The sequence below is a fragment of the Typha angustifolia genome, chromosome 13 (genome assembly GCF_048772165.1).
Source record: "Typha angustifolia cultivar Huaian chromosome 13, ASM4877216v1, whole genome shotgun sequence".
In the NCBI taxonomy this organism is placed as follows: Eukaryota; Viridiplantae; Streptophyta; class Magnoliopsida; order Poales; family Typhaceae; genus Typha; species Typha angustifolia.
In genome coordinates, this window is record NC_133251.1 from 14,692,050 (window position 1) to 14,701,760 (window position 9,711).

General features: G+C 35.9%; 3 protein-coding genes and 1 long non-coding RNA gene across 4 annotated transcripts in view; 1 reads left to right on the forward strand and 3 right to left on the reverse strand.

The window, feature by feature from the left end:
• Window positions 1–9,711, reverse strand: part of LOC140773139 (UPF0235 protein At5g63440) — a 63,998-nt gene that overhangs the window by 30,572 nt on the left and 23,715 nt on the right. The gene's annotated exons all lie outside the window — the stretch shown is intronic.
• On the reverse strand, window positions 408–3,783 carry LOC140773655 (uncharacterized protein At4g15970-like). The gene is made up of 3 exons (XM_073116337.1): window positions 3,474–3,783; window positions 2,688–3,053; window positions 408–2,411 (listed from the first exon to the last, which is right to left on the reverse strand). Exons 1-3 carry the CDS (start codon window positions 3,633–3,635, stop codon window positions 1,944–1,946), a joined length of 996 nt encoding a protein of 331 aa, XP_072972438.1. The 5' UTR covers window positions 3,636–3,783; the 3' UTR covers window positions 408–1,943.
• Window positions 2,297–3,136, forward strand: LOC140773656 (uncharacterized). Its single transcript, XR_012106502.1, has 2 exons — window positions 2,297–2,437; window positions 2,507–3,136. It is a non-coding gene; the product is annotated as an uncharacterized lncRNA (long non-coding RNA).
• LOC140774692 (uncharacterized protein At4g15970-like) lies at window positions 6,824–8,424 on the reverse strand. Its single transcript, XM_073117781.1, has 3 exons — window positions 8,299–8,424; window positions 7,558–7,923; window positions 6,824–7,309 (listed from the first exon to the last, which is right to left on the reverse strand). Exons 2-3 carry the CDS (start codon window positions 7,876–7,878, stop codon window positions 6,842–6,844), a joined length of 789 nt encoding a protein of 262 aa, XP_072973882.1. The 5' UTR covers window positions 7,879–7,923; window positions 8,299–8,424; the 3' UTR covers window positions 6,824–6,841.

Below are 9,711 nucleotides of genomic sequence, written 5' to 3' on the forward strand. Positions count from 1 at the left end.
TTCTTTTCCTCTCCTCTCCTCGCCTAGTGGTCAAGGGTGGAAATGTTTCTCCCTTCTCTTCTCCCATCTCCTAATCATTGTCAGCTTCATCATCTTCAACCTCCATGAAGGCATCGCTTCCTTCCTCTTCATGCTTCGACTCCCCGTTCCTGCACCCCTTGGTCTTCGTCGTTACTCTTCACCCACCACACTTATAATTGTTTGTCCTTATTTTTCTTATCTATAGCCATCGCCTCTTCTCTACTGTTGTCTTGCACTTCGATCCCTTCTAGTTCTACCACCCGTTGGCACAGGATTTGCCGTGGTCCTTCGCTTGTCAGTGGACAGTGGCAGAGCAGCCCCATTTTTATTTATTTTTTCTTTCAGTTTTGGAACTGTAGATGTGTGCTTACTACTTGCCAGATCTACAGTAGTCATGAGGTAATCATCAAAAGCTAGATTTCCTGTGTCAATATCTCTGGCAAACATCTATCATCTTATCCTTAATTTTTTTTCAACTATAAATTACAAGTAAAATAATTAAATTAATTATATGACAATCATGTGAGAAGAGACCAATTTTATCTAATTGTATAACAATTTACTGATTGTATCAAAGAAACTTTTGGTATAGTTGGATCTGCTGTGAATAAATCAGTTGTAATTTAAAGGTGCATTGAACATGGAAGCTTTTAGGTTGTTGTGCATAGAAAATTAGAAACCTAAAGAAGATGCCAAAGAAATATATCTTTTGTTTTTAGTATTTAAAGCCGCAAAAGAAGCACTCACAAGTAACAGCTATAGCATGTGGACTTGTATCAATGAGGAAGGTCCACCCAATTAATTTGTATACTTGTTCTTTATGATCCATGTTATGTGGCCAAGCAAGAACCAGTGATGTAAATTAGCTTCTTCTTCTTTTTAATCTTGACATTTGTTTCTCTATTTTTATCTCAGATTACTGATAGACATATATCTTCCCACTTCACTTGAAACTTTGGTTTGGTTTGAGTGGTCAAAATAAGAATTTATTGCAAACCCTGTCATATGAATATTTATCATTTGAGTCTTATTGTTATGAGTAAGATTTTAAGGTTAAAGTAATTAAAAGTAGAAAGGTGAGTCAGACTCTTAGATCTAACAAGAGGTAAGTTAAATAGATGGATAGAATAACTAAACTTTTATTCTTATAAGTGAGCATAAGTATAAGCATGGCTTAGTAATGAAAACAATCTTTCTGATTTATAACCAAGCTGCAGTACATTGCTGAGTAATTGGTCATGTATCTTTGTGAAAGGCTTAGCAATACTCTAAGATGGAGGTAACAACTAACACATCTAGCTTCTTGTTTGTTTAAGGATATGAAAAGTTTGAAGGGTTTGGTTATAATTAAAGGGAGATGATGTATGAAATTCATACATGTAGGAGGGAGAATTATGTGTCTTTTTTTTTTTTTTGCAGGATATTTTATAGAATCAATCATAGAGCAATTTAGAAGAAAAGTTTTGGAGCAATACTATCTTATTGATGTTAGCATATGGCAATTTGATCTAGTGCTTTCCACATAGAATTTTTCTAAACATGTGGAATATTCTAAACTAATGACTCTATTCTAGTAGGAAGTTTCCCAGGAATGAGTTTTTTTTTCCTGATACCTTAAATTGGGTTGCAGTAGATGGCATCAAACAAACTATGCATGCATGGAGAACATTTTATTTGAAGAAGAAAGAACATGAACCAAAATAAGCGCTATATGATATATACCTGCTAAGATGAAAGAATTGGATTATTACACCATCATATGTTAGCACTGCTATTAGATATGATATTGTTTATGTTCAAATGCTGCACAGCCAATAGAGGCAGGTCATATAGATCAAATGTTCTGTTCAGATAAATTACTGTGGGCGAAAGTCTGATGAAATAGTTTAAGATCTTTGATATCTACAGTTCTGATCTAAATTTTAATTTGCATTTGTCGAATTCTTACTGAGAGATTTATCTTCCAATTGAGCTTTGTACTTCTTCCACTCCTCAAAAATCTCTCTCAGATCATGAAGCTTACTCTTCAGACCAACACGGCAGTTTGCATGAAAGGTGCAGAGCTTGCTGAAGTCTTTCTTAGGGTCACAAAATCCACCAATATAAGCTGTGTCCAGAAACTGTATCTTTGTGTCGAACTTAGTAGAAAATTCACGCTTGATGTTGTCAAATATATCCTGCTCATTTTTGCCAGGATACTTCTCTCTTGCTAAGTACCAGTTATTGAAAAATTCGATCGTCTTGCTCGAAGAATTTGCGTAGAGAAATCCTCCATTCGCAGGATTGCCTAAATCATTTGGATCCCCATTAAAGATGTCGCTCGAGATTGCTATATGCGCAGCGTCAGAGATTTCGAGGAAGGGATCTCGAAACCATATGATATCCACATCCTATATCATAAGGATCAATTAGTGAGGTAAGTCCAGCAGAGTAGTATCTCTTAATATTACTACAGTCTACATTCATTATGCTTTTATCTTTACAGATGATGCTTATTCTGAAGTCTACAACAAGCCTCCTTTCATTTTTCTTGTCGATTAATTCTAAAACATGCAATCAACTATTCTGTCTCTGAGGCTGAGAGTTTACTGAAATGATTTTGGTACTCTGTGTCTAATGTACTGGATTCTAAATTGCGAAAAATTTCTGCAAGTGTAAATGCATACCGTGAAGAGAAAATTATAACCCATCTGAAGAATACTTTGCTGGAATTTGTTCCTCCTCCACATCATCTTAAGGTAGTCTTTCTTCATGAAGAGTTGCTCTCCAGCGAAGTTAACACCTTCCACCTTGAGGAAATAGCAAATATTGTGCACTAACTTGCACCTATCAAATGCCTTTCGGTCCATTGCTACAATGATCAAATGCTTTAGCAGATGCTCAATTCGATCGCCGGTGTGAAAACTCTCGAGAAAGAGATCAAGAAGAGAATTTGGAGCTGCCCACGCTTCGTTAATTACGGTCATTATGACAGTGTTATTATCCGTAGCTGCTTGTTTCAGTAGCAGGGGCAAGTTTTGAGATGTTTCTGTCTGTGGATACATGTAAAAATTATTAAGCCTTGTATGATGATGCTACTCATAAAAATGAATACCGCACTATAATTATCTACCAATCGCTTGTTTATCATATATAGATTATCAGATCTAACAACTGAATTCGTTGAAATGTTGGTAGAACATGGTAGTTTAAGAAATATTACATAAATCTACTTATAAAGATCCAAATATTCAGATATCTATTTAAGGATCTGAACCACTATCAAGAATTAAATTACTTGAGCATGCCAAACTTATGTTCTTATTTTGGACTTCTAGTGTTAAGAAGGAGAAAATATTACAGAAGCTAAACAGAAAAGGAGGAGCATCTAAAAAGAATTAAGAAGAGCTTCACATGATCTCTTCAAGAGCAAGAGGAGCAATATCTTTTGTTCCTTTGACATCTCCACTTACCACCTCTGGAGAATTAGTCTTTGTTCCATGGTTCCATGAGAATAGCTCCAACGATCTTCCGCACGAATCCCCAGATAGGTAAAATAAGAAAAACGCAGTGGAAATGGTTGCACCAAGAAGGAACGAGACAACGATTTGGAGATTACTCTTGCTATTCCCCATCCCTTTGGATTGGCAAAGAAGAAGAGATATAGAGCATGGTTTTATTCATAACATGAGAGTGTGTGTTCATGAAGAAAGCTCAGCCTACATACATGGATGACTTTGCACTTCGGTTTTGAGTTTTTGGCCAAACTAGTCATTTGTTTACCAAAATGAAACAGTTTTAATAATCAAAGTTACTATATTTCACTGTAGCTATATCAACTAGTTGAGTCTTTATATTTGTTAGTTAACGAAATAAAACTTTATTTTTTTATTAGAAACAAATGGATAAGGTACATGCGACGGCCTATCAATCTTGAATGACAGGTGTTAGTGGTTGCTGAGTCCTTGCTTGAATTTTTCCACAGGTTGCTAACGAAAAGGAAAGCTCCACGTGCAAAGAAAAAATAGATCCTCATAAAGTATTAACAAGTTGTTCATGGGAACAAGTTTTTGGGCCAGGAATTCTTTTTTTAATTAGTAGACCTTCTTCTTTAGTTTCTTCTTAGTCCTGTGGATGGATTTGTTGGACTAGTTCTTGATGAACTATATATTCATCCACTTGGGGATGATTTTTGTTGAATAATTAATTAACCCTCTACAATCATAGCCATTGTCGTGATAAGATCCTTAAAAAAATAATAATAATAAAAGAATGAGAGAAAAAAATAATAATATTTGCCGAACTTTCTCTTAATTTGAGGTTGAATTATTGAAGTACATTACGAGTATTTGGTCCACTTGCTGACACTTGCTGACGAGATATAAAAGAGTACAAGATATGTAATCATCGGGAGCTAGATATTTTGAATTGGGTTATGATTTAAGCTTATTTCTATCTGCCCTTTAAGATGGATGTAATATAATTTTTTATTATACTGTATATCATAAAATTATTCTTCTATTCCTATGTAGTTGAAGAAAATATTGTTTTATTATAGATAAATTAAAATTATATATCTACCATTAGATAGTATTAATCGGAGATCTAATAACTACTCTTAATCCACAATGACAAAATACATATGCAAGTGAGTCTGATTTAGTATTACTATTGCTTTTACTAGAAACTATGTAGAAAAAAAATGAAACGAAGAGACAGAATGAAGAAGCGTAAAACTTAGGGTAAAAGATGACTTGGGCAAGAAGAGAGCAAAGTTTTTTTCATATAGCTTAGTTTTAGTAAGGAGGCGAGAGCAAAATTATCCCATAATTTTTTTTCACTTTTACCGAGAGTAATTTAGTCTATTTATACCATGTGATTTTGAACTCATAAAAGACTAATAGATTGAGGCTTTTCAAAAGTCTACGGAGGGGGTCTATATATATGTATATATATATATATATATATATATATATATATATATATATATATATACATCTATAGTAAATGGACAAGGTGATATTGAAACCTTAATCATAGAAAAGATACTTTTGGTATAGTTTGATCTACTATGGATAAGTCATTTCTCATTTAAAGGTGCATACGATATGATTACTGATAGACATGATCAAATGACCCAGCCCGCCCGTGCCCGGCCCGGTTTGGACCGGAGCCCGGCCCCCGGTTTAGGCCCGACCCGGTCCGAGCCCGAACTACCCATAGGCGGCACAGGCCAGCCCTTTGCCCGCCCGACTCGGCCCGAAAGCCTGCCCGTTTGGCCCGCAACTAAGCCCGTCCGTTATGCTACAGTAGCCTGGCCATTGCTACAGTACCTTACGTTTGCTACAGTAATTTACCACTGCTATAGTAAATTTTTTTTTGGTATTATACCGTTTCGCATTATTTTAAGCACGCCTTTAAAAATTTTTAATTTATTTTAATTTTTTTAGATGGAGGAATATAAATATTTTTTTTAAAATGAGCTAATAGTTAAAAAAATTCTAAAAATAGCTAAAATATGGGTTGGGCCGAGTGATTGGTGGGTTGGGCCGACCCGGCCCGACCGACTAGCCCGATCTCTCACGGGCCGACGGGCGGTAACAGGCTAGACTATTCTAGCCCGGCCCGAGTTATTGGTGGGTCGGGCCGTGAACAAATGCTTAAGCCCGGTTGGCCCGAAAAGCCCGACCTGAATCTGGCCCGGCCCGCCCGATGATCATGTCTAATTACTGATGAGGAAGATGACGGAAAGATATCTTTTTTCTTGTTTTTAGTATTTAAAGCCGCAGAAGAAGCAGTCACAAGTAACAGCTATCGCATGTCCATTAATGAGGAGGGTCCACCCAACTTGTATACTTGCTCCTGATCCATGTGGCCAATAAAGAACTAGTGATATTAATTAGCTTTAATCTTCCCACTTCACTTGGAACTTTGGTTTGGTTATCAATGGTCAAGATAAGAATTTATTGAAAACCATGTCATATGAATATTTATCATCTGAGTCTTGTTATTATGAGTAAGATTTTAAGGTTAAAGTAATTAAAAGTAGAAAGGGGAGTCAGCCTAGCCTCTAAGATCAAACGAGATGTAAATTATATAGATGGATGGAATAACTAATCATTGAGCATGAGTATAAGCATGGCATAGTCATGGAAACCATCTTTCTAATTTTTGTACTTAGCTGCAGTATATTGCTGAGTAATTGGTCATGTATCTCTGTGAAAAGGCTGAGCAATACTCTAAGATGGAGGATATGAAAACTTTGAAGGGTTTGGTTATAATCAAGGGGAGATGACGTGTGAAATCATACATGTAGGAGAGAGAACTATTTGTCCTTTTTCCTTTGAAGAATATTTTATAGAATCAATCATAGAGCAATTAGAAGAAAAGTTTTGGAGCAATACTATCTTATTGATGCTGGCATATGGCATTTTGATCTAGTGTTTTCTACGTATAGTTTTTCTAAACATGGGGAATATTCTAAATTAATGACTCAATTCTAGTAGAAGTTTCCCAGGAATGACTTTTTTTTCTTCCTGATACCTTAAATTGACTTTGGTTGCAGTAGATGGCATCAAACAAACTATGCATGCATGGAGAAAATCTTATTCGAAGAAGAAAGAACATGAACCAAAATAAGCACATATATGATATATAACTGAGAAGATGAAAGATTTGGATTATTACACCATCATTTGATAGCACTGCTATTAGATATGATATTGTTTATGCTCAAATGCTGCACAGCCAATAGAGGCAGGTCATTCAGATAAATTATTATGCGCGAACGTTTGATGAAATCGTTTAACATCTTTCCATATCTAAAGTTTTGATCTAAATATTAACTTGCATTTGTCGAATTCTTACTGAGAGATTTATCGTCCAATTGAGCTTTGTACTTCTTCCACTCCTCGAAAATCTCTCTCAGATCATGAAGCTTACTCTTCAGACCAACACGGCAGTTTGCATGAAAGGTGCAGAGCTTGCTGAAGTCCTTCTTAGCGTCACAAAATCCACCAATATAAGCTGTGTCCAGAAACCGTATCTTTAAGTCGAACTTGGTAGAAAATTCATGCTTGATGTAGTCAAATATATCCTGCTCATTTTTGCCAGGATACTTCTCTCTTGCTAAATACCAGTTATCGAAGAATTCGATCGTCTTGCTCGAAGACTTTGCGTAGAGAAATCCTCCATTTGCACGATTGCCTAAATCATTTGGATCACCATAGAAGATGTCGCTCGAGATTGTTATATGCGCAGCCACAGAGATTTCGAGGAAGGGATCTCGAAACCATATGATATCCACATCCTATATCATAAGGATTAATTAGTGAGGTAAGTCCACAAGAGTAGCATCTCTTAATATTACTACAGTCTACATTCATTAAGCTTTTATCTTTACAGCAAGCCTTTCATTTTTCTTGTCGATTAATTCTAAAACATGCAACCAACTGTTCTGTCTCTGAGGCTGAGAGTTTATTGAAATGATTTTGGTACTCTATATCCGATGTACTGGATTCTAAATTGCGAAACTTTTCTACAAGTGTAAATGCTTACTGTGAAGAGGAAATTATAACCCATCTGAAGAATACTTTGCTGGAATTCGTTCCTCCTCCACATCATCTTAAGGTAGTCTTTTTTCATGAAGAGTTGCTCTGCAGTGAAGTTAACACCTTCCACCTTGAGGAAATAGCAAATATTGTGCACTGACTTGCACCTATCGAATGCCTTTGGATCCATTGCTACAATGATCAGATGCTTTAGCAGATGCTCGATTCGATCGCCGGTGTGGAAACTCTCGAGAAAGAGATCAAGAAGAGAATCTGGAGCTGTCCACGCTTCGTTAATTACGGTCATTATGACCGTGTTATCATCCATAGCTGCTTGTTTCAGTAGCAGGGGCAAGTCTTGAGATGTTTCTGTCTGTGGATACATGTAAAAATTATGAATACCGCAATATAATTATTTACAACTATTCAGTTTATTATATATAGTTTATCAGATCTAACAACTGAATTCTTTGCAATGTTGATAGAACATGGTGGTTTAACAAATCTACTTTTAAAGATCTAAATATTCAGATATCAAGAATTTAAGGATCTAAATTACTTTGAGCAAGCCAACTTACACATTGATGCCAAACTTAATGTTCTTCCTTTGGACTTCGAGTGTTAAGAAGGAGAAAATATTACAGAAGCTAAACAGCAAAGGAGGAGCATCTAAAAAGAATTAAGAAGAGCTTCACATGATCTCTTCAAGAGGAGTAATATATTTCGTTCCTTTGACATCTCCACTTACCACCTCTGGAGAAGTAACCTTAGTTCCATTGCTCCATGCGAATAGCTCTAACGATCTTCCACACGAATCCGCAGATAGGTAAAAGAAGCAAAACGCAGTGGAAATGGATACACCAAGAAGGAATGAGACAACGACTTGGAGATTATTCATGCTGCCCACCATCTCTTTGGATATGCAAAGAAGAAGAGATATAGAGCATGGTTTTATTTGTAACATGAGAGTGTTCATGAAGCAACCTAGTCCTCACTACAAGGGTGAATCTGGGCTATTTAGAGTGGTCAACTCGTTGTAATTGCCCCCAACGAGTAGTAAGTTGCATGCTATCACGAGAGAACGCAAAGGTACCTAGCTCAAGGTGCTGCCCTTTTTTCTTTATCTATTTAAATATCTAGGGGTTGACATGAAACAGGATTGCAAAATGTTTTAACCAAGCTAGTCATTTATTTATCAAAATATATTACATATCAAATTCAATATTAAACCGAATCTATTTTACATTTTTACCGTAGAACGATAGAATCATATTTTACTTTTAGATGGAAATCTCAACTAGTTCAGCATTTATATTTGTAAGTTAACAAAATAAACCGCCAAAGTTATCGATGATTTATTTAAGCTACCAAATTTATTTCTTTATATGAAATAGTGGTAGGTTGACTTAAGTCCGCTCTAATTAATTTATTTATTTTAGTCACATATAAAACACTAATAAATTCAGCAATTTATATGTTAGATTTATTTTTTTAAATAAATTTACTATGATTTTGTCATCTTAGATGGATTGCTAATAAGTTCTGCGTCGATACATTCTGGCAAGTATAAGAGCACTAATTTGGATACCTTGCTTGATGAAGTATAATTCCAACTTTCAATGACCTCAATATTTATTTATTGGATAAGATTTGACCTGGGATGATTCCTTCGAGCTACCGTAACTTAATTTGTTATATGATGACTTAAAAGAATAATAATTAAGTGATCACACGACACTTAGGTTACACATTCCAATTCATTCTTATTAATGTCGGCTTCGATCCGATCGAAGTAAACAAAAATAAAAAATTATCGTAACGTAATTATGATCAATATCTTCGTAATTTCGTTAATTGATCAATTTGACCAAACTTAGGCTCATATTAATTATTGCCAGAGTGGCGTATACACAATTGTTGTAGTCCAGTATATTCGATTTGAGATCGTGCATGATATAAAGGCATGAACTGCAATTAACACAAAGTGCAGGGTGCGGATTGTAAAAAGCCTTGGCGGTGGGGCACCATGCCCTATAACGTGTGGTGCCAAACAACGCGCGGTTATAAACCACCAGTTCAGGTGGGTCCCCCCTGGTGTCACCAAAAGGTGTTTCCTTTTCCGGTGCAAACCGCGGGTCCCGTTGCCACGATTCGTCACCTC

Excerpts from the sequence above, each read along its gene's own strand:
- LOC140774692 (XM_073117781.1), bottom strand. The coding sequence starts at position 7,878 with ATGGATGATAACACGGTCATAATGACCGTAATTAACGAAGCGTGGACA. Across the intron at positions 7,310-7,557 it reads GTTATAATTTCCTCTTCACA|GATGTGGATATCATATGGTT; the intron begins GTAAGCATTTAC and ends CTTATGATATAG.
- LOC140773655 (XM_073116337.1), bottom strand. The coding sequence starts at position 3,635 with ATGGGGAATAGCAAGAGTAATCTCCAAATCGTTGTCTCGTTCCTTCTT. Across the intron at positions 3,054-3,473 it reads AGACTAATTCTCCAGAGGTG|ACAGAAACATCTCAAAACTT; the intron begins GTAAGTGGAGAT and ends ATGTATCCACAG. Across the intron at positions 2,412-2,687 it reads GTTATAATTTTCTCTTCACG|GATGTGGATATCATATGGTT; the intron begins GTATGCATTTAC and ends CTTATGATATAG.